Source organism: Diorhabda carinulata, chromosome 2 (genome assembly GCF_026250575.1).
Source record: "Diorhabda carinulata isolate Delta chromosome 2, icDioCari1.1, whole genome shotgun sequence".
NCBI classification, from domain to species: Eukaryota; Metazoa; Arthropoda; class Insecta; order Coleoptera; family Chrysomelidae; genus Diorhabda; species Diorhabda carinulata.
Window position 1 is genome coordinate 12,163,431 of NC_079461.1, and position 24,229 is coordinate 12,187,659.

General features: G+C 32.8%; 1 protein-coding gene across 1 annotated transcript in view; it reads right to left on the minus strand.

Annotated features, from left to right (window-relative positions):
• Positions 1–6,380: 6,380 nt before the first annotated feature.
• The window catches only part of LOC130903725 (venom allergen 5-like), a 34,794-nt gene continuing 16,945 nt past the window's right edge, over positions 6,381–24,229 (minus strand). Inside the window, exons 3-6 of the mRNA XM_057815967.1 lie at positions 8,443–8,687; positions 7,758–7,802; positions 7,580–7,694; positions 6,381–6,630 (exon numbers count right to left, since the gene is read on the minus strand). Of these exons, the coding sequence (XP_057671950.1) occupies positions 6,381–6,630; positions 7,580–7,694; positions 7,758–7,802; positions 8,443–8,687 (655 nt within the window). The remainder of the gene's footprint in view (positions 6,631–7,579; positions 7,695–7,757; positions 7,803–8,442; positions 8,688–24,229) is intronic.

Below are 24,229 nucleotides of genomic sequence, written 5' to 3' on the forward strand. Positions count from 1 at the left end.
ATTAAATTGGACTGATACATAATGATTTTGTACTTGTACTTCGAAATAGAAGATCTATTATGCTTGCTTTTCCTACATATAGACTGGATTATATTTTGTGACGGCTTCAGGGTGGTTGATTCTCCATTTTCGATGATGGTTTAACAAAATACTGCATGCTATCTTGGTGCATGTTAAAATTATCAGTGCTCTCGTTAGCAACCTTGTGAGAATGACTATGTTATTACTGCTTAGGTCGATGTATATATCCGATCTTCCATAATTTCTGAAGTACGATTTAAGACCGCTCAGTAAGTTTTGATATGCTATTTTCCACCTTCACTCATCGTTTCTCCCGAAGAGAAGACCAAATTTGAAAAAAAAAGTACAAACTTTCTTACCTCTATTTTATTTACATTCTTCACTGAAATTGCGAGAAAATGTCTCGTTCGTCACTTTAGTTGAAACGCTATAGTCTTTATCGTCCAGAAAGTATATGATGAGGTTTGTGATCGAGAAGTATCTTTTTTCACCAAAATCTGAAGAATTAGAAAGTTATTTTAGAAATGAGTGGCTAAGAGTATAGGCTTATTAACATTATTCAATTTGAGCCTCATTTTATACTTACCACTTGCTATCATCAAAGTATACAATGAACGAAGACATAGTAACTTTTGAGAAAAAAGTCATGTACCGAACCGACAATTTATTCAAAGAGAAGAATCAATGAGAAATGCAAATAAATACATTCTCCAAACCTGGTATCCTTATTTTCAAATATCAGATGAGTTTTTCAAGAACTCCTGGAAAGCTATAACAAGAGAAGATCTGATGAATGTATGAACATGGGTAAGAGCAAGAGGAGTCTTGCCGGGGCATTCTTGTCTTAATAGACACCTGAAGCTCTTGGATCTAGAAGAGGATGCAACGTACAGATTCTGTTGCGCAGAAGATGAGTGTAATTCGTTCAATTTAACCATCTTTACCATCGACTTGTGAATCGGTACGTTGTCTTGGCGAAACAGTGATTTTATCTTCGATATATGAAGCCCTTTTTCCTTGATGTTTGCATTCAAACGATCTAACAACTTTATATAGTAATCGCCATTGATTGTCTCTCCCTTTTGGAGATAGTCGATGAACAATATTCCATGCGAATCCCAAAATATTGAAGTTTCATTGTTTCATATTTCATCCATTGTCCCTTATCGACACAAAAATCAACACGTTGTTGTTGTTGTTTTTGAGCAATTGTGAGTAAACGCGGCATTCACTTTCTTATGGTCAAATGTTCATGTATAATTGTAAACACACTCTCTCTGATATCTTTACGGCTTCAGCTATCTCACGCCATTTGAATTTACGATTAGATGTAACCAATTTGTGGACTTTTTTGATGTTTTTTGGAGAAACCACCTCAATTCCACGACCAGAACGTTCAATATCATCGATGACTGTACGACCACCTTTAAATTCAGTAAACCAATAACAAATGGTTGTTTTCAATAGTACGGAGTCCGAATATCACTTTGGAAGCTATTGCTGAGCTTGTACAGTATTTTTTTCATCAAGAAGGAATGAGAAATTAACACAAGAAATTAAACTTGAATGGCTGTCAGTTTTTCCTGACTAATCAAATATCATGAAATTTTACACATAGTATTTTGAAAGATGATGAAAATGAATTTGACAATGGCAGCAACATCTGTGTGTCAGTCACACGACTTATTGAGTGATATAATACATACATATAAAATCCTTTAATGATTGGGTTAGTGATTTAAATACAATGATTTATCACCTACTTAATGAAGAGAACCTCTACGTGTCCAAGATGGTGTCCCCGTTATAGTTAATTACAAATCCATAGAAATGGGCTAAGAATATTGGCCGTCAAAAAACCAAACCTATTTCATCGACAATTGTTACTTCGGATAAATGAATAAACGTGGTGAATAGTGAAATCCAAATCAGAATATGGGAAAAATCGATATTTGGTTGTTAAGTATAATAATAGCCATTAAAATAAAGTTGTCCCAATTTCAACACAATCAAGATTGACGTCATTTTTCTAAATTGGGACAAAATCGCGATCAAAAATATTATTCTATTTATTCTAAATTACAGACAGTCGTTGTCTTCTGTTATAGTAGTTATACTATAACTTGAAGAAGGAAATACGATTAAAGTCTCTCCTGCTTCCTTCAGCTTCGTTTTTTTATATTGTCAAAGTTTTGAAAAAATTACTTTGCAAATTAGAAAAAAATATATTTTCTCACAGCTCGTTCTGATTATGATGAGATGGAGAGATATAGACTTTTTGTAGTATAACTGGCTAAAATTGTGAATCAAATATTTTTTGGCGTCTAAACTTTTTTTAAAGAAAAAAATAAACTTTGTATTCACTATTTATCGAAGAAAAATATTAAATCAAAACATATTCACGCATACTGCACATGATCAGAGTTGAGTATGTAACAGGACCGCATTTAAGAAATAATTTGCGATTCCTACAGCAGATTAATAATAAATTATCATGCACATTTATTGTGTAGAGTTCAATAAGACAGCCTATATGTGCTTCATCGATCTCACCCAAGCATTTGATAGGGTACGATTGAGTGATGTAACATCTCTACTGAAGAGAAGGAGGATTCACCCCAATATAATAAAAGTAATCGAAGACCTGAACACCGACAATTACTAATATGTCAGAATGGAAAATAAACTGACCAGTAGAAAACTGTGACGGCCGGTATCAGACAAGGAGACAACCTCGGCCCGAACGCAAGCTGGAAGAGGATACCGGACGGGAACGAAAGAAATAAAAATAATATGTTATAATGATGACGCAGTAATCATCTCAGAAGACGAAGATAACTTACAAAGGCTACTGTATAGATTTGAATAAATAGCGAAAGCTTTTAACATGCAAATATCCCTAATGAAAACAAAATCTTTTACAGTATCCAGAGAACCGAGAAGATGTAAACTCAGAGTGTAGAACAAGTGATGTCATTCAAATATCTAGGAGCGAACATAACAGGTAATAGAAATCTAAAGAATTAAGTGAAAGCTCAAACAACAAAGGCGTCATTGACATCAGGGTACCTGAGAGATGTAATTTGGAGCAAAGTCAGAATATACAAGACCTGTGTGAGACCAGTAATGACATACGCGAGCAGAGAAAGCTGGTATGAAAGCTGGTCTTCATCATCCCAGCTGCAGCTAGGCAACCCTTGATGCAAAAATAGGACTAAGTCTTAACGTACGATAAATAAGAAGAATTATTGATACAAAAATATACAATGTAAACGTGAAGTTTGGAGTAGATACAAAGTGAACGGCCATGTTTTATTTTCTGCTGCAACATATTCTTTCACATCTGCCCAGATCAACTCAATCATTGAGTTCACAATGATATTGATTTTGTTTTCTAACCATTTTATCCATGATGTTTGAGTTAAACTTATTTTTATGATATTTGGCCTTTTCCAAAAGCTCTGCTTTAACCATCGTTTCAATAAAATCGATATTTTTAGAAGTAAGCCCCTTTTGAATACCTACATTCCTTGTTGTCATTGCTGGAATTTTCTCAAGTTTCCTCTTGTGATATGAAGCATTTTCTAATATGATAACACAATTCTCTTCAAGCTTCGGTAGAGTTTTCGAAAACCAATTTTCGAAGGAGACCCTGTCCTTTTCCATTTTTTTTTCGAATGAAATATCCTTTAAGAATCTGGCAGAAAACACTACCGATGTGACAAATTATTACTCTCTGTCCTTTTCCTGCAATTAAAATTTCCCTACAAAACCAGACACGTATACAACAAAACATAAAATGTGCTATTAATTGAATTGAATCAATATGGAAATTATAGAAGTCAAACCAATAATAAATAATAGTAAAACAATCTCTTCAGAAACAAGCTTTTATTTGAATGAAATAATTTTAAAGGATTCACAATATGGCTTTAAAAATGAAAGCTCAAATAACTTGATATTTAGCATTAGACAATTACGCGAGCATTTATAATAAGAGTTTAGGAAATTGATTTGTTTTATAGTTTTGGAGATAGCCTTTGATCAAATAAGAAGAGAAGATATTGTGCTATAAGTAGATGTCAATTAAAATGAACGTCTTAGATGTGATTACACACATACATACACAGAGAGGTGACACTAAATAAAACTCGTAAAATAATTTTTTGAAATATTATCTTTAGTATATCCAGTGTTTATCCATGTTTCTTAGATGTAGTGAATTTTTCTATTTTCTTTTTCTAAGGTAATCTCGCGTCCACACAATTATTTATGCTTTTTCTAATAATTAACTGTTCCTTACTCTTTTTTGTATTGAAATTATAAAATCAGAACTTTATCTACTATAGATAGTAGAAAGAAAAAATTGTGCACATTTCTTCTGATGGGGCTTCTTTCAAAATCATCAATTGAATTGTTAATTTTTTTTTCTTGATTGGTACTTTTTTGGGTCTGCCACTGAATGATTAGCTCTGTACTCACGAATCATTCGGTAGACACTCCCGAAATATTTGCCGTTTTGGAAATAACTTCATCAATAGTCTTTTCATCATTTTCTGCCATTTCATCTTTATAAATATTCACAATCATTTGTTTTTCGCTAGCGTTAAAATGAAGTTTTTTAGCTCTTTTCTTAGGCAGAGTATAGCTAATGTCAATAACTTCATCAGCTGTATCCGTGTCAGATATGTTCAAGAAAATTACGCAACAGACAAATACATCTAGAGGCTTTTGCAGCAATGCCGCACTGGCTCCTCCCACGCATCTTTTCATTTGTGGTATATAATGGTGCCTCTAATTTGGACTAATAACGATGCCGTTCCCCGTTTCGCTCGGAATGTTCACGTGATGATCATGAACTGATCATTGTTTTAGTTCACTATTTATTTATAAATAGAATTTAATTTATTAATTTACTTTATGTACTAAAAATATTCTCATGATGTACTTTAAATGATAAACGAGATATGGTCTACAGTCATTCTATTGAAACCAGAGTATATTTTGATACAACAGTTTGTTCAAAGCAAATACTTTCTAAAAACAAACGACTATTGGTGGAACCGTGGAAGTCTTTTATCACGTAGCTAATACGTCAGCAACGTAGTAAAAATAATCGTTATGACTAATATTCCAAAGATCGGTCTTTTATGAATTGGTCGTTAAAAAAAGAAATTGAACTTTTTTAATTGTTTGTATTTCATTTACATAGTTAACATCATCTTATTTATATACAGGGTGACTAAGTTTCAAAATTGATATTAGCCATGCTGGCTTATTACTAGAGAGCTGATTTTTTGCAAGATGACTAGGATTTCATATAAGTAGTAAGTAGTTTCCAAAAGTAACAATATTTAGTGTATCAACTGGGTATCCTCTAACTGATTCAAAATCACATTTTATAAACTGATTATATTAGGACCGTTAGTAGATTAACACTCGTGTAACGTTGAAAGCAGAATATTTGACTAAGACTGTGAAATTGTAGCAGAAAAACTTGCTTTAGAGTTCATTCAATTAGGAATATAACCTGTCTTCACCAGTATTTATTATTACTAGTTCATCAATATATACGAGGTCTGGATATTAAATAACGAGACTGGTTACGAAAAAGGGTTCTATTATAAAAATTATTCTACATTCGAATGCTCCCCTTCAATATACTCTCCTCACCTCCGCCATATACCTCTCCATACGTTTTTTCCATTGATCGAAGCAGTTCTGGAAGTCTTCTTTATTGAGCGCCTTTAGGAGCTCTACCGTTTTTTGTTTTGTCGCTTCCATCGACTCAAATCGAGTATCTTTCAAAGCAGATCTTTTTCTAACCTTTCAAGGACGCAAGAGCTTTTGGTCAGGAGTCATATTTTTTGGCACCAATTTCGCACAGACTTTTGTCATGTCTAATTTCTCGTAATTTTTCTAACCGTTTGTTTATCGGCGTTTACAGCATCGGCAAACATCTGGATGCTCATTCGACTATTTGCACGCACAATTTGGTTGATTTTTGTCACTGCTTCTGGAGTTAAAATAGTCACAGGACGATCTGGGTGCTGGTCATCTTCAGTTATCTCTCACTAGAGCGCTTAGACCACTCAAAAACACGCGCACGAGATAGAGAATTGTCCGCATATGTCTCTTGCAACAATTTATAGCACTTAGCTGGAGTTTCTTCCAATTTAACGATCAATTTGAGATTGACACGTTGTTCCTGTTTTTCGTCACACACTTTCGTTTCAAACCGCTACGGCACAAACACTATAATAGTTTTGGGACGTGCATAGACACGATATCTAGATACCCAACGCACTACTCATTTTTTACATCATCCGTCTAGTGTCCTCTCTAGACGCGCTGTCTCGTTATTTAGTAGCCAGACCTCGTATATTCACCAAATTTTGTTCTCCAGTAAACCAGTCTCCAATTATTTTGACGGTGTATCTAACACAATTATCCCAAACAAATGCAATACATTTTTCCAATGCCTCTTTCCACATACTCAATACCCTTCCATCACCGTATTCGTCTCTACCAATATACTTATTACAATATGTCTTGCAGTTGGCTCTAATAAGTTTATTGACATTAAATTCGCAATGGTAGCATGATAGCCTAAAGACATCATGACCATGTTTTCGGATCAACTTCTTTTTGGCTCATTTTAGCACTTTGTAATAGTTCAGGTCTTGAGAGGTTTCCATAAAAACTCAACATTTTTGGCTTGCATCCAAGTGATAATTTCATATTTTTGGACGAAGTAGAAGGTTGCTTTTCTGCAAGTATACTATGATAAGGCACATTATCTTTACTATTAACGATGGTTCTTCTAAGTTAACTGCGTCGCAATCTACTTTGTAAATATTTCGCAGTTCATTTTACCATGGTAATCTGACAACGATGAAATAAAGGAAAACACTAATCTGACATTTTTTACAACTCCTTTTGATGAACCAACGTGAACAATAAAAAGCGTTTACCGTCGTAACCTCCAGGTTTACGTACACCTTATTATTGTCCTGCCAAGAACTTGATTTGTTTCCTTTTCGGCATATATCCATGGTTTATCTACAAATATAACTTGCATTGAAAATACACTATCACGATTTTCTCTACGAGTATATTTTTAAATTGTTCTATTGAAGCCCTTCTGTTGTTTACTTTTCTTTACCCCAAATGTTTTAATACACCGATAAAGAGATACTTTCAATAGAAATAATTTCCTTATTCTTAATTTCATCATTTATGGTTTTGACAGTTTCTTTAAAAAATAAAAAGTTTCAAACTACCTAATCTATATCCTTGAATTAATTAAGTGTAAGCTGACTTTAATCTAATGGTTAAGAACATGAGACGGTATTGTATTATTGTTTCACGTGTTTATTTACTTATTTGGTTCCTAAATGTTATATAAGGTATTCCATCCTGCCATGTTGGCTCCCTCTGGTATATCTCTGTTTTTAGTTTTATTTGAGGTGTCCGACTGAATGGTATTGGGAAATTTGGATTATTTTCCTTCTTTGCCCATCTGTCAGAATCATTTTCGTGCCCTGTCCCATCTCACCACATCTTGTACGCCCAATTCTTCTCGTATGTCATCACTCCTTTGATGATTAGCAGTGTTTTCATCTCTGAGGTTCTCATTATTCTTTTTGTTGTTGATGTCTCGGCTCTGGTTTCTGAGGCATATGTGAGAATAGGTCAAAGTTGACAAGTTGATGATATATAATATTTATACTTACCGATGTAAAAAGAAATAAAAATGCAAATTAGTTCCCAAAAAAGCCCTAAAAACAACACAGTAAACAAAGCTAACGTCAAATTCAACATTTGGTACGCTCAGTTATTCAAGTTCGTCAAATATCCTTGTCTCATTTCGATTACTACCTCCAAATTAAAAAAAAAACTTTTACATATATCTTGTAGTTGGTCTTATGGAGAAGACCATCGATATTATGTTATCATGTTTGATATCTATTGAAAGAAGAAGATATCATGTAAAAATATGCGTTTGATAAATCGTAGATTGAGTCACGCGATGGGAGACTTCCACCGGTTTAGTTAGTATATAAAGGATGAAACTTGGAGAACAGATTAAACATACTGCTACCCTTGTCCATAGTAATTACGCTTTTGGAAGAGTTAATATAGAGAGACACATATTAATTCACTATGTTACAAATGATAATTAAATAAAAACAATTACTTTATGAACCAATTTTTTAAAAAAATGATAAAACAAATTAAAAGAAACAACTTTAGTTGCGAATTAGTTAAAAATTATATATGATATAAAAAGTAGGGTATATAAATAAGAATTACTTTTACTACAACTATTTTTAACAACAATTCTAACATCCTTTCGCTTTATTTGGACATTTCTCTTAAATTTGTTATCAAAAGTATATTCGGCCTGAAAAGAATTACCTCTGCTACACAATCCTGTATATTGATCACTACAAAATGTTTTCTTAGGACAGTTCGAGCAGGGAATTCCTTTTTTATATACTGGCTGACCAGGTATGTTTCCGGTTGGCCCATAATTGCATATAAAATGCTGTCGGTATGCCGTTTTAGCTCCGTTGTATCGTTGAAATAAAACTCTTGCGCATCCGACTTGATAGGTTTCTGCCCAAACAAGCTGAGTGAAGTGACGCAATGAGTTCATTAACCTAGAAAAGTTTCTTTTAATATTCCTTAAAAAACCAAAAACACGTCGATGTTGAACTATAATTTAACATTCTTCATTGCTATATTTTGATTCCATTTTAAAGATAACCCCAACCCCCAACCTTTTCATTATTTTTTCGAAACTTTTCAAACTGTTGTCAAGCTTAGTACGTCTGAGTGAGGGTAGAAGAATATGATGTCAGAGGTTTAATGCTCATCATGTCTGTAAAGAGATTCATCCTGATAATATTTTTATCCAAGGAGATTTGTATTTGGATTTTCATTTTGGTATTTTGGATATCCTCCAAGAACATATGGATGTTGTCTGTAGCTGATTGTGAGTGCTAGTACAATGGTTAGAAATAAGAAGTGAAAATTCGAGTTAGCAGGATTCGTTCAATAAAAAAAAAACCTCCAATTTTAAATCAAAGGTCTAATATTTTGCCATAGAAAGAACTGAATCGACTTTTATACGGAAACAAAACATCAAATATAGACGTATCAACACTGACATGCTTTTTATGCTTTAAACTACTTATTGTTGAAATAAAATCAATAGAAGACTGTTGAAAACGATATTGTAGATTGTACAGTTACCCTACAACCTCAAAGTCTATTATGTCCCCTCATGAAAGATTCCTTTGTTGAATACCATCCACTACTCGGCTTATAGATTTAGAATTTTAGTACCTGGGCATACAAATCACCTTCTGTGATGGGAATGAATTATTTAACAATGTGATTTGAAGTTTCTTAATCTTCCACAGGAATCCTTACTCATCCACTGCTAATATCCAGATATATCTAGATCTCCCAGCAATAAAATTCCGAAAGAAATTATTGTGGTCAATTCCTGGAAGCATCCGATTAAGTAATTCTCTTTCATACATTGCTTTTTCTTGAAATCTTTCTTGAATATTCATTGTCTCTTAGCATAGAATAGCTATGATGCAGGTGCTACTTTCATAGCGAGTATATTATTTACCCTTGTTTCCTGAATGACAAGAAAACCAAAACTTATTGTTCTTGATCAAGCCTTTGTTTCTTCTACATCACTCCCAAATCAGCTAAGATTGATTAGTTGGCTACTTCATGTTGCATTGCATTGTTTGCTTTTCAATTTTCTAATGACCTCTACATTTCTTAGATATCTGGAGAATATCCTCTTAAACTGATATATCTATGTGATATCTTTAGTATTCTCCATTGGTGTAATTGGTTTTTATAATTTATCAAGGTGTTCCCGTCATAAGGAATAATGGTTTTCACTATCATCAGTTTTTCAGGACTACATCCCCACGTTCTACCATCTAAATTTTTGCAGGATATCGAAGTCTTTATTGCTTTACGAGCAGCAATTCCGACACATATATTGCCGAGAAGCTTGCCATTCACAGTTTATTGCTTTACGAGCAGCAATTCCGGCACATATATTGCCGAGAAGCTTGCCATTCACAGTTTATTTCCAGTTTAAAGAATCATCGTTTAATATTATTATGGGGAACTGATTAAAACTTAAAGCAAACAATGCGCGAAATTGAATATATTTAACAGTATTAGCAACCAAGATGTTAACCTATTGAAATTGAGAAATCTTGTTAAATATGTCATCAATTATTTTCTGTTTTTCGTTCTTAGAGAGTAAAATTTCAGTAAATAATAATCCTTATATCAAAATAGAAAATCGATATATTAATATGAAACCAACGGAAGCTCCCTAATGCGTTTGCAATTTACACGATTTCATAAAAAAACGTCTAAGGCTACAAAGTTGTAATTTTTATCACTTTGCCAGCAATAAAAACTACCCAACGAAGTTAAATAATCAATGAGAGAAGACGATAAAATACAAATCCATCCGCAGATAGTAATAAATTATATAGAGTAACTCATGAAATGAAAAGATTACTGAAAAATAAAAAATTTCACTGAACAATGCTTGAAGTGAAGGTCGAAGGGCAATGAAAGCAACGTGATACTCACAGGCCACAAAAACTGTGACACTGGATGAAAATAAAGAAATAGCAAAAGCATTACTCAGAACTAATAACAACCAGTGTCTCTATTCTTCTCACCAATTATAATCTTTCCTTTAAAAAGTAAAAATGGAACAAAGGTAATGAAATCCGCTGTACTGAGAACTGCACTCCTTACAAATGAACATATTTATATTATCCAAAATTACGTGTTTTGTTGACCGTTAAAATGACAATTATATAGTGTGATCATAAAGTATTGTAACTTGATATTTCGATTTTTGTCAAATAATTTAGGTTTAGAGTTTACAAGTATTCTTTACAGATGGGGCCACGTTTGTTTCAATACAATCAATACAATTGTAGATATTGGACATTGGAGTGATATTAATTATGAAGGCAGGTATTATCGGCACCACTTTTTTATGTAAAAAGTTAGCACAAGATGGTAAAGACTATTACACTGGAGTAGTTCCAGTGGTGCCTGTGAATAATGATCTTGAACTTTCGTAGGTTGTAGTGTTCGGGAAAGACGTGCCTTAATAGCTGGTTCCATAGGCTTCTACTTATCCAAAGGAAGGAGTCCCGATTTATTAACTTGGTATTAATTAGCCAAGTCTGCCTGTTGAGTAGATCTTGCAAAAACTGCTTAAGGTGGAATTATGTTGGACAGCTTGGAAGAGTATCTGCCGTGGTAGGATCGGTAAACTGAGTTAGGTCAGCGACCTTTCTTCTATGCTCTAAGCTGTCCAAGTTTCTGGTCAACTCTGGATCACCAATCAGTCGAATTGCTCTCTTCTGTATTGAGACAAATATCCTCGGGGTATGTTTGGGGACCGAGCTCCAAATGTGCGAGTAATACTCCAAAGATGGACGAATATGGGTCTTGTAGGGGATTAGAAGCTGTTGCTGAATATATAGCTTTTTAGTCTTAAAGGGGGCTCCAAGTTTTTGTGGATCTGCCTTAGCTACTTCATCTACAGATAGAGATATAGCTCCCAGCCTCCACACTCAACAAGTGAATGATATTTTATGTCCAGATAAGACGAAATCCTGAGCTGCACTGCCAGCCTTCTTTGTAAACAGTAGTTAGTATTTCTTGCATTAAACTCAGGCTGCTTCCACCCCACTCAAGAATATTTACAAGATCGGTATTGTTGGTGGTAATCTGTTGTTGCCTACGGATTTGGATGTGTCGTTAGAAACAGGTCTAAAAGGCTAGCAAAGTCACCATCTAGATTGGGGACTGTTGACAAAATCTTCAGTTCCCCTTCCCTCATCATCAGTTCTGTTGGAAAAATTCTATCAGCAGACAACCGAAAATTAAAGTGATCAGCGATGACAATATTTGCTCTTTGATCGTTTGATTGCAGGTAATTGCTTGAGAATAACCCACTTGTAGCGGGTATCGCTAGGAGGCCTGTATAGTAACATCATAACATCGAATTCTGAAGACCCAATATGTGATTAGACGAATCTTAGTAGAAGATAATTTGAGAAATCAAATAGTTTTTCGTTTTTGAAGATGGATTGGATGAAGGAACACCATAGAGTGGCTAGCCAGATCTCCCGTTTTATCGTTTTTATACCAATTTTTTTTCAAGGAATATTCAAAAAATAATTATTACAAAACCAATCGTGACAATCCGAATAAAATGTGAAATAAAATACTGATGGAAAATGAAATATCACGTACTTTCATAATAGTTTATAATAGACATCGATACTGTCAAATAGAAGAATAAACACAAATCGAACATTAGTTTTATGAGATATCTAAGTAATTTTATAAGATATCTAAGTAATTTTATAAGATATCTAAGTAATTTTATAAGATATCTAAGTAATTTTTTCATGATAATTATTTTTTTCAAGGAAAACCTACGCTATTTGTTATTTCGATGAGTGTAGAATAAATTGAGTTATAATTATACGGTCTCGATTTATGCGACTGGTCTGAAAAGTTTTAACATTATTCAACAATATTAGAGTGTTGCGTTACATTGAGAACATACTGTACCTCAAGGAAATGTCAATGTCAAATGAAACGCTTATTGCGTTCCATATTTATGAGAAGATACGTTTTCTCGAGCACTACATAGTAGTCCTCCGTTGCAGCGGTTATCTCGTCATTCGATTCAAATTTGAGGATAACGAGGGACTTTTTCAAGTTTGGAAACAATATAAAATGGCACGGTGCCAAATCTGGATGATACGGTGAATGGGGTATAAGTTCGTAAGTCCAATTCGATCAATTTGGCCGTGAGGGTGTAAAGGTGTGAGTCGGTGCGTTATAATAATATAAAGAGCACTTGTTTGTCGAATAGGGCTGTTTCTTCCTCAGCCGCTCTTTAGGTATTCGAAATGGATCACACCCTTTGACTTCCGGAAAACAGTATCCATCACCTTTTCGACCGGCATAACAGTTTTCGTCTTTGGAACACGTTTGACGGAAGAATCCCATTGCTTCGACCGTTTCTTGGTCTGTAGTGTGTATCAGTGGATCCATGTTTAGTCAACTGATAAACGACATAGTAACTTCTTTGGAATACGCTTGAATAGCGTCAAACACAGCTCTCATGATCGCGCTTTGCCTTTAGTGAGCAAAAACGATCTTTTGAAATGCCTACTGTTCCCATAATCTTCCCCGCACTCATTCGGCGGTTTGCTTATATGAGATCATGTATTCTTCTCACGTTATTCTCTGTGGTATCCGTTTTTGGGACTCCTAATCTAAGCATCGATCGATTTTCTTTTTTTTCTATTTTTGAAATCCGATTCGACTCAGATGATCGTCGTAGAAAATGTATTATTCGATAGTAAGTTCCTTTTGAGATATTGGCGCTACTAGTCGGTGAGGCTAAGTACTTATCCGGAATAACCTTCTATACGGTATTGGTTTTATTTACATTCAATATAATCTCATAATAAATTATCGTGAACTTAACAGCTTCGCGGGACCCCATAATAAGGATGGGGAGATGTACGTCGAACACACAAAAATAAAAATTTTCAAACAATTTATTGAACTCAAACAACTAAAATGAACTCTAAACAGAAAGAAATTCGAATTATTGAAGAAAGCGTTATCGCAACAACTGAAGAATATTACTACTGGGAAATAATATCTAGGGAAGATCTGTTGAATGTATTAACCTAGGTAAGAACAATCTACGATTACTAAGTGGAGTCTTGTCGTGTGTAACTTCGGAACGGTCAGATAGTTGTAAGGAACCCATATGTCCTATGCACGTTTTGCTGTGTTAATTTGGGTCAACTAACCTTTAATATATGCACACCCTATTATAAAATAATGGAACAACAAATATCATCATTGATAGTTCACACCTGTGAACGATATACGAAACCTCATTCAAAGGTGATCAAATTTCCCATGCAGATTTCAAATATGTAATCAAATATACATTTAAAAAATTGTACGTTTGGTTTGTTGAATTACTTTTGGTACATCATGTATGGCTATTAATAATTTCAGATGGTAGCCTTAATTCATGTTTATATGAGAAGAAAATATTGAAACATATCACCGTTTGCATACTGGAGACAATATAGATGAATCACTCTATATAATAAAAAATTAATAAGATTTCTTTGCGTTCGAAATTTTTTAGGCTAGACTTCTGTAACACGCCGGTGACAGATGGTAGTGGGGTTTGGTATAAGAGTGGGGGATGTGATTATAATGTACTCTGAGCTTATCAAACCCGTAAATATAAGGGTGTTAAGTGTTTTGAGCTCGTACAAGCCGAAAAATTTTGAAAAATTTAAATTATAATGAACTTTCTATCATGCAATATCACCTAACACATACATAGCCAAATTGTTGAAGATGCTGACATTGCGTAACTTGTGGTTCTAGGTTCGGATCTAAAATCTAGGTTCTTAGGTTAGGTTAGATTAGGTAAAGTTAGGTTGGGTTAGGTTAGATTATGTTAGGCGCATTCTAGGTATCGTTTCAAACTCTCTGATTTATTTAGAGCAATTTCTTTCCAAATTATATACAATTTATGCGATTTTCTCGTTTTAATGCTTTTTTTTGTGTCCAATTACAGCTGTAGAATCATTTTTCATATCTCTATTTTCCGCAATGCATGGCTGCATATTTTGAGTCATCACCTTCAACCCAATATACGTACCTCAAACCGCATCTACATCACCGGCAAGACACGGAAGTCTTACAATTTTCTATTCGCTCACTTCACACACATTATCTAGAAACATACTTTTTGTATCCCTCTACTATATTGCTATTTACATTTCTTATGTTTTACATTGATTAATATAAGTTTTTTTTCACAAACAAATCGTGTTTTTGGGTATTGTTATGTTATTTTTCCTTTATCAAATATATTCCAAGTTGAACGATTTTGTTAGATATTTATACTATTCTTTAGTTTGCGGACTGTTCTATTTGCTTGATATCAGCCAGATTTATAGATGTTCGTTTCCTGTTAGACGCCATAGTCAGTTTATTCGTAGATTTTGTTAAACAGTGAAATAGATCAATTTCTAGAGAAGAAACACTTTTTGTATAAAATTCAAATCAAAAGAATCAATTTTCTAATTTAATTTGTAAAGTTAATTATGATAGAATGCAAAAACTAATTAATCTTATTGACTATTATTGAAAATAGGTTCAATCATCTGCTCAAATTTATTTTCTTGACACTGATGAACTTTTCCCACAACGATTTACATTTCTGGGCTAATGCTGTAAATTTCACGACCTAATTCGCTGTTTTGCATAATGAATTTTCATGACATTAATACTAAATGCTGGATATTTTCTTTTATTTTTTTCTGGAAAATTTTTCAGACAGAATCCGAATAATACAAATTTGTTAGTTATTGCAAATTCGTCTACTTGTGTTAGAAGTGTTAAAATGCCTCAAGATCAAAAATGTCAATATTATCGCCATGTCAATAATTTTTACAGGGATAGAATTTTGGTCTATTTTTTTCCGAAATGATCCGCAGTGACAACTATAAAGTGTCAGTGTCGCGTATGAAGAAGAAGACAGTAGAATACGAAAAAGACCAATTTATAGACGTGGTACCAGGCTACCAGTGGATAGGCCCCACAGATAACAAGCTCTGTGACACCTTTTTGTACTACATGTCAAATTTATGACCCATAGTTTGGAGAGAAAAGTAAACTTGTTACTATGCTTAAGCCATATCATCCTTAACGTTTGAGTTGATGCAGAAAACCGTAGCACGATGTGGTATTGGATTCGCTGTTGTGCACAGGACTGTTAGAGTAATGATTTGAGGTGGCTGCCGAAGCAGTATAATAGCTATCATTCAGTTAGTTATGTCCCAAAAACCAAATTACTGTCTCATCTAAACGAGCGTCCACAATTCTTTTTTCAGGGAGACGACGCAGTCCTACCTATTGCACATCAATTTTCTCTAAAAAGCTAACGTTAATGTTTTGTCGTAGAAATCCCGGACACCAGATTTATTTTCCATCGAATATCAATGAGATATGATGAGAAAGAGACTATCGAATTCGAACCACTCTCTACAGATTCTGTCGCAGCTAATCCACGAAGACCAAGTTGTATGGAACGACATATCCTATGTAGGCATTGATTACCTCCTTTTTGATTATTGATTACATGACATAAATCAGTGTCCTAGGAAAAGTGTGATACGATCGTGAGTCAGATAGTTCGAAGCTACTGGTTCGACTTTCAGTCAGAAGCCTACGGGACCCCCAAGATCAACAAGAACAGAAGACACAATTTAACAAGTTAGAGCTTCAGTTCAATGTAATCCTGGTTGATCGACTCGCAAGCGATCAGCCGAATTTGTGGTATCCAGAACATCTTTGCGTCGCGTCGCGTCGAAAGATCTGAAATTACACCCGTATAAAATTCAAATTGTGCAGAAGCATAGCAGTATTAATCTGTTAAAATAAACTGTCAAACATTCTTTTTTAGTTTGTTTTTATCTAATTCTGCTATCAAATGTTTATTTTTTATTTAATCTGACAATTGACTCATTATTTTAACTCAATAGTATTTTAAGATTTATAAACGTTGAAAACTCTTGAACTTCTTGTCTAATGTTAATTTCATTTAAAGCTCTGATACCTACATGTATGCCAAGGGCTTGGCTCAGAATGTTTTCTGAAATTCTTATCTTATTTTCTAATGAACTATCAACATAGACTTCGGTTACACTAATGGATTTCTACCATGAAAGACGCTAACGAGTATCTGAAACAATGTCCTGCGAATCCTTTAACATTAGGTAGACCCAGGTACTGAGCAATCTTTGCTGGTAATTTCCAATGGTATTTATGCCCACATTTGTAAGCCACATTTTCCATTATAATTCTATTGACCGTCTCTTCAGCCACGCCAAAAGCATAGGTACTACTTGATTTCGACATTTTTACACACGAGGAGTTCAGATCTCAACATTGAATATGTAGTTCATAAAGTTGACGCCTTCAATGTTTTTCACGCTTCAAAATAAGCAAGTAGTACCCTTTCGTTGATGTTCTTTATATTTTTCAATTCGCACCAATTTTCAAATTTTTGGTAGGTCAGCGCGTATCTACTTCTTGATTTTTTAGGTACTACACTACCCCTTGTAGCATTTGCAGACTCTCTTACTTCAAATGGAATGTCTGATTCGCTATATGAAGACATTTCTAGTAATTACTTCTGACTTGCTTTGGCTTATTTTCTAAAATCGTTGTTTGCTTCTACAGTAACCATACTTCTAACACAATTTGATTCCACATTAATATTTTCGTTGTAATTGAAGATACCATCAAACATTATGAAAGCGCGGAAATAGATAAAACGTTGTAGGTAAAGACGTTTGGAAAAAAGCCATATTGTTCAACTCGCTTAATTTGCAAAACTCACCGACTCCCGTTATGGTAAATATTACTCCTGTTGAACAGTATCGTTCTTTTCATAACTAGTTACGTGAAAACAACAAACCGCAGTTATATTCAGATCTTTGGTGGAAAAACTTCACTTCAATATGGTATAAAAATCTCGAAATGTTTGACATAAAATTACAAGTGCGTGTTCGGTTTTCTCCTTGCGCAACGTATACGATAGTTAAATATACGTTTATGAAGATCATTATTGACTTGATGTCTTGGAATATGTCGTAACACATGACGTGAAAGCCTAAAAGCTTCATCACCCACATTACATGAGGTACTACAAAATTTGATTCAAGTAACATATTTTCACTGGGCAGAAATTCTTCACTACTATCCTTCATATAGTGATATTTTTTACAACACACCGCTATCCTCTTCTTTTCCATCTTTTCCATCTAATATCTACAGGGTGTTTCTATATTCGACCGACAACGCTCTACCATAGAAAGATCTCAAATTTGCCTCTAAACAAAAGTCTGTAAGCACGTAAGTAATTTACAAATTAATGAATTATTCATTTAATTCCGAATAATGATAAAGCATAAGTAGTTCAAAACAAATTTTTGAATTTAATTTAAAATTTTGAACACCCTATATCTCAGCAACTAAGCCCCGTAAGGGGTATTCGTATTCCTATATCAAAATGAATCATTTATTGAGATCTCTGTCGTAGAGCGTTGTGGGTCGAATAAAGAAACATCCTGTATATATATATTGATAACGATATGTTTGCAAAAAATGGTTCGTAGTTGAAAAATAAACTCCCCAAATTGGCATGGAATACGCTCATGTTTGCCATCAGTTGTACCATAACAATTTGGAAAATTCAATTTTTCGTATGAACTCACTATGAATTTTTTTTAGACAGTTAATTTCGGCAAAAAAGAAAGCATTCGTTTTACCCAAATAACTGTTAACGTAAGCTAATATGATTATACGAATTCCGGTAGCTGAAAGACATTGATTGAAATGATTCCTCGCTTGTACGATATCTGAAAAATGAATATATCTTTGTTGGAGCTTGTAAGACAGATAGATTAATGCCATATTTGCAAAAACTAACATCAACGTTAGATTAAGTTGTTGACAAGCAGAATTGGTTAAGTAAGGAATGTATTTGGAGTTTTTAATTTGTCGTTTACTATACAGGGTGTTCCACGACGAGTTAAAATTATCTGTATATGGCAAAATACTTATAGTAAAATCATGAAAATTTCTACGCTTGGGTTTTCGGATAGCCAGCTTCCGGTTCTACCGGAAGTCGACTGTAATTCTGTTAATTTGAATAGAACACCCTGTAAATTAATCATTTTTGAAATCTACGTATAATTTTAGTATACTTTTGTCTAAAAACTTTTTCAAAAAATGCACATTTTTTGAGTTATTATTTTTTTTGTAAAAAAATTGACCGTGGCAGACCCTTATAAATTACTTTTTTACGAGGATACCCTTAAAGATATGAAAATGGTTTCTGTTCGGTTGCTTTGAGATCAGACGTGTTTGAATTTATGTTGAAAAATTTTTTAATCTATACAGGGTGTGTATAAAAAAGGGTTCAGAGATTAACTTCATAAATATGAAATTTCTTCATTTTTTTAAATAGAACCACCCAGTTTTTTCTATTTTAAAGCATTCAGGGGTAAAAAATAAGGCAAATTCATGTATATTTTCCTATTCCTAAACCTTACCGTTATCCAGATATTAAATGTTTTCTGTAAATTTTTAGAGGTGTGGTCTAAATTTTATTTTGACCCGTCGATTCAAGCACTAAGAAATAAAAAAAGTATTTAGCTTTGTCTTCTCAAGGTCTGTAAAAAAATCAAATCAAATTGTATTTACTAATACTATTTCAACTTTTAGCCGTTTCTGAGATATTTGAGGTTTTAAATTATTATTGTATTTTTTAACAAGTTTTAATTTTTTATGTATACTTTTAGTAGGCTTTGTAATAAATGACACTTAGTCATTAGTCAATTGTTGATACTTTCGAAAATCGTTAAAATAGCTCGTTCTCAAGTTAATAACGAATAAATAAAAATTTAGACCATACCTGCATCTCTAAAAATTCACAGAAAACATGTAATATCTAGATAACGCTAAGATTTAGGTATAGGAAAATATACATGCAATTGCCTTATTTTTTACCCCTGAAATACTTTAAAATAGAAAAACCGGGTGATTTAAAAATAATTTAAAAAAATGAGAATTTCATATTTATGAAGTTAAACTTTGATTCCTTTTTATACACACCCGGTATAGAATGAATTTTTCAACATAGATCCAAATACGTCTGATCTTGCTAAAAGCAACCGAATAGAAACCATTTTCATATTTTTAAGGGTATCCTCGTAAAAAAGTAATTTATCTGGCACGGTCAAATTTTTTACAAAAAAATTAATAACTCAATAAGTATGCAGTTTGCGAAAAAAATATACAGGGTGTTCTATTCAAATTAACAGAGTTACAGTCGACTTCCGGTAGAACCGGAAGCTGGCCATCCGAAAACCCAAACGTAGAAATTTTCATGATTTTGCTGTTAAGTATTTTGCCGTAAACAGATAGTTTTAACTCTTCTTGGGGCACCATGTATATGATTATACTTCAGGGATCTGTGTCGTTGAAGTGCAAAGTATTGATGAAATTTAGTTTCATCGTCAATTAGATGTCTTGTAATTAATATATTATAGGATCTTTCTTTCTTTCTTTCAACATTGAAGATAAATATTACTTTTCGCAAACTTAATCATAACGCATCATCTTCTTCTAATAAGTTGCTGGTATACACTTTCATAAACTGCCATTGTTAGTAAAGAAACACGCAAGTTGATTTCCACATTACAGCAACTAATGGACACGAGGTAAATGATACTATAACGACTAATCGATGCATTTAAACGCGTATGAAAATAATTAATTTGTTATACATAGTCGTATCGCTTCTTTTAGAAGACAGTTAAAATATTAGTTTATACTTCTAGTATTTTTGGATGAAATAACATTTTTATAAATATGATGAATATATCGGGTGACCCATATTTTTCTCAAAACCTGTTATTGTTATCAAAAAACTTTACGAAAGTTCTTTATATTTGAAGAAATTTTTATATTATTGACTTTTGGATTATACAGGGTGCCCCAAGTATTCAGTATCAACGTTTAAATTTTAAATGGAACACCCTATATTTTATTGCGTTTTTTGATTGAGTGATTAAAAGAAAGGTAACTTTTATAAAATGTGATATGGAAATGAGGCTTGCTGGCATCATTTGCGAAATGAATTTTAAAACACAAACCCTAGGTTTATTAAATTTTTGAGGTTTTCTAGTTTATGTGTATTTTTTTACTATATGAGTTTCGAATTTTGTAAATAACAAAATATACAGTAATAATATAGATATCAACTTTGGAATTTTAAAAACACTCTATATTTTATTGCGTTTTTTGATTTAGTGGTAAAAACAAAGGTAACTTTCAAAAGATCGACCTTTTTTACTTCAGCACGGTGTAAGAAATACTTGAGGTTTTTTAAACTTTTATTTAAAAATCATTATATTTGGTCAATTTCGCGAAATGAAAATTAGGCGTGCTGGCATCATTGCAAAAGGAATTAAACGCACATAAAAAAATAATATTTTCATATTTTTATACATGTCCTATAACTATATACAGTGATTGTGGAACTATTTGACTTTTTCTCATTTTTTTGCTAATGCTATATTGAAAATAGTTTAATACTAGATAAAATAGAAAATTTTTATCAAAAACAAAAAGCTATAAAAATACTCTTAAGCAAATATTTTTATTAGCAATAATTCAAAGAAACATTTTATCTACATCTCGAGAGATTTGAAGTAGGAAAATGCAGAAAATTATTAAAATATACTCAATTTGTTTTCTATGTATCCTCCATTTTCCTATATGCTTTTGTACCCTTAAACAAATTTATTTCAAAATATACAATAAAACTATCTGTAGAAATGGGACATATGCGTGGCCTCCAGGGAGTTCTGATTTAACACCGATAGAATTTTTTTTGTGACGTACTTCAAAAAATAGAATATGCAAAGATAGGAATAATTATGCAGTGGCTGAACTGAAAGAAAAAATTCAAGAGGAAATTAATTATGTCAACCAATCTGAAGCACGGATACATAGAAAACAAATTGTAAAATACCGGTCTTTAAATATGAATCGGGTATTTTAATTGAGTATATTTTATTAATTTTCTGCATTTTCATACTTCAAATATCTCGAGATGTAGATAAAATGTTTATTTGCATTATTCGTATTAAAAATATTTGTTTAAGGGTGTGATATTTTTATAGCATATTGTTTTTAATGAATATTCTCTATTCAGTTTTTTCTCAAAAATGCAATACCCAGTGTTTTTCAGTATTTTAAATATAGGATTAGCAAAAAATGAGAAAAAGTTAAATAACTTCACAACCATTATATATAGGATATGTATGTATGAAAATATTCTTATTTTAATGCGCGTTCTATTAAAGGTATAATATACGAGCCATTTACAAAAAATGAGATTATGTTATTTACAAAATTCGAAACTCATACATTAAAAAATTAAACCAAGTATGATTTTAGACTAGAAAATCACGAAAATTTAATAAACCTAGGGTTTGTGTTTGAAAATTCCTTTTGCAATGATGCCAGCACGCCTAATTTTCATTTCGCGAAATTGACCAAATATAATGATTTTTAAATAAAAGTTTAAAAAACTCAAATATTTCTTACACCGTGCTGAAGTAAAAAAGGTCGATCTTTTGAAAGTTACCTTTGTTTTTACCACTAAATCAAAAAACGCAATAAAATATAGAGTGTTTTTAAAATTCCAAAGTTGATATCTATACTGAAGAATTGGGATACCCTTTGTAATCCAAAAGTCAATAAACTAAAAATTCTGTCAAATACAAAAAACTTTTGTAATTAGAATTTTTTGATAACTCTTACAGGTTTGAAGAAAAGTATATGGGTTATATTATGTTTGACACCCTCTACACTTATAATTTCACGTTATTAATTTGTTATATACAGTTGAACAGCTAAAGGTAAAAAAAGTGCTTTTTTTTCTAAAACCTTTTATTTTTTCACAAGGTATATATTAAAAACATTGAGTCATACTGGTTATATAGGCGTTACGGTTCAAATTTTGACTTGTAAACAGAATCAGAATCGAAATCAGAAGATGATCTATCGTAACAAATATTTACAATGAGTGGTTCGATCATTTTATCAGTAATATACACCTTTATTTACTGAAAAAGAATACAGTTACATTTTGCCTAAGTATATCAGAATTCCTACCTAATGTCACTTTCATTGTCATTGACAGATTATCTAATAATTAATTTCTGTTCAGTTGAAGTACAAGTTTACTTAGTTAACTGAAATCCAGAAAACTGCCATTATTGTCAAATTGTAAGGTAGCTGGTCTATCAGAAGACTTTTTTCATAAAAACTTACCTGTTAACTTGATATTGGTAAACATGGCACCAAATGTTAAGCAAAATGACACAGTTATAAAATTGCAAAAATCTGTCCCAAGACTTGTATGATATTTCAATGAACAGAAGTGTACAACTTCCACATTTCCTTTTTTCTGCCTTTTCTCAGTTTTCAGACTTCAGATTATCTAAAGCTTCACATTATCTAAACTGTTTAACATTATTCATTTTAGAAGAATTATTTTTCTTCCTTTATCTTTCCCATACCAGGTCAATCGGGTTTAGATCGCAATCGGGGTTGCCAAGTCGACATTTGGGTAGAAAAGCCGGACACCCTATGTTATTGACGATTTCCTCTCAGTATTAATTGTATGTACACTCAAGCTTTTTTTATTATAATCTAATTAATATAATATAGTCTTAGGTAGGTACTATATTATTATTCATTAAAAATTAAATTCTAGGTACTTGAAGATTCATCATAATATTTAAATTCTTTCTAAATCCCAATGAAAGGAACAAATAAGACTTTTTTCTTTTTCTTCTTACGTTAGGACTAGGTCCTGTATTTTCATCAAGGGTTTGCCAGGAGTAGTTGGGAAGCTGAGGACCAGCTTTCATACCACCTTATAGGTGGTCGTCCAGGAAGTCGAGTTGTGTCTGGTTTCTTTCCATTTGCAATTTTTGCTAACCGTTCATTTGGCATTCTGTCAACATTTTCTCTCCATTCTCTTCTGCGGCTCCTTGCCCATCTTACTACATCCTGAATATCGCACATGTCCCTTATTTCTTCATTTCTCTTCCGATCGAGTAACGTATATCCTGTTATTGATCTCAGAGTTCGCATTTCTATTGTGCTTAGTGCCTGTGATATCGCTGGGTGAACTGAGTAGCTCAGTGGTTTCACAGCTGGTCCCAAGCCCGGATAAAAGAGACTAGCGACCTGCTTGGGTAAAAGAAAAAACAAAGTGCTCAGAGATCCAACGGTTTAGCCTAGGATGTGACTGGATTAAGACTTTTTTAATTAAAAAAATTATCAAAGACTTCCTCTCTTTAAGATATACAATAAAAGAAAAATACTCTCTTTGAGTTAAATAATAAAAATAATTATTCATATTTTTAGGTTGCTGAAACCTTCTTCTTTCTGTTTCTTTCAAAATGTATTTGTAAAA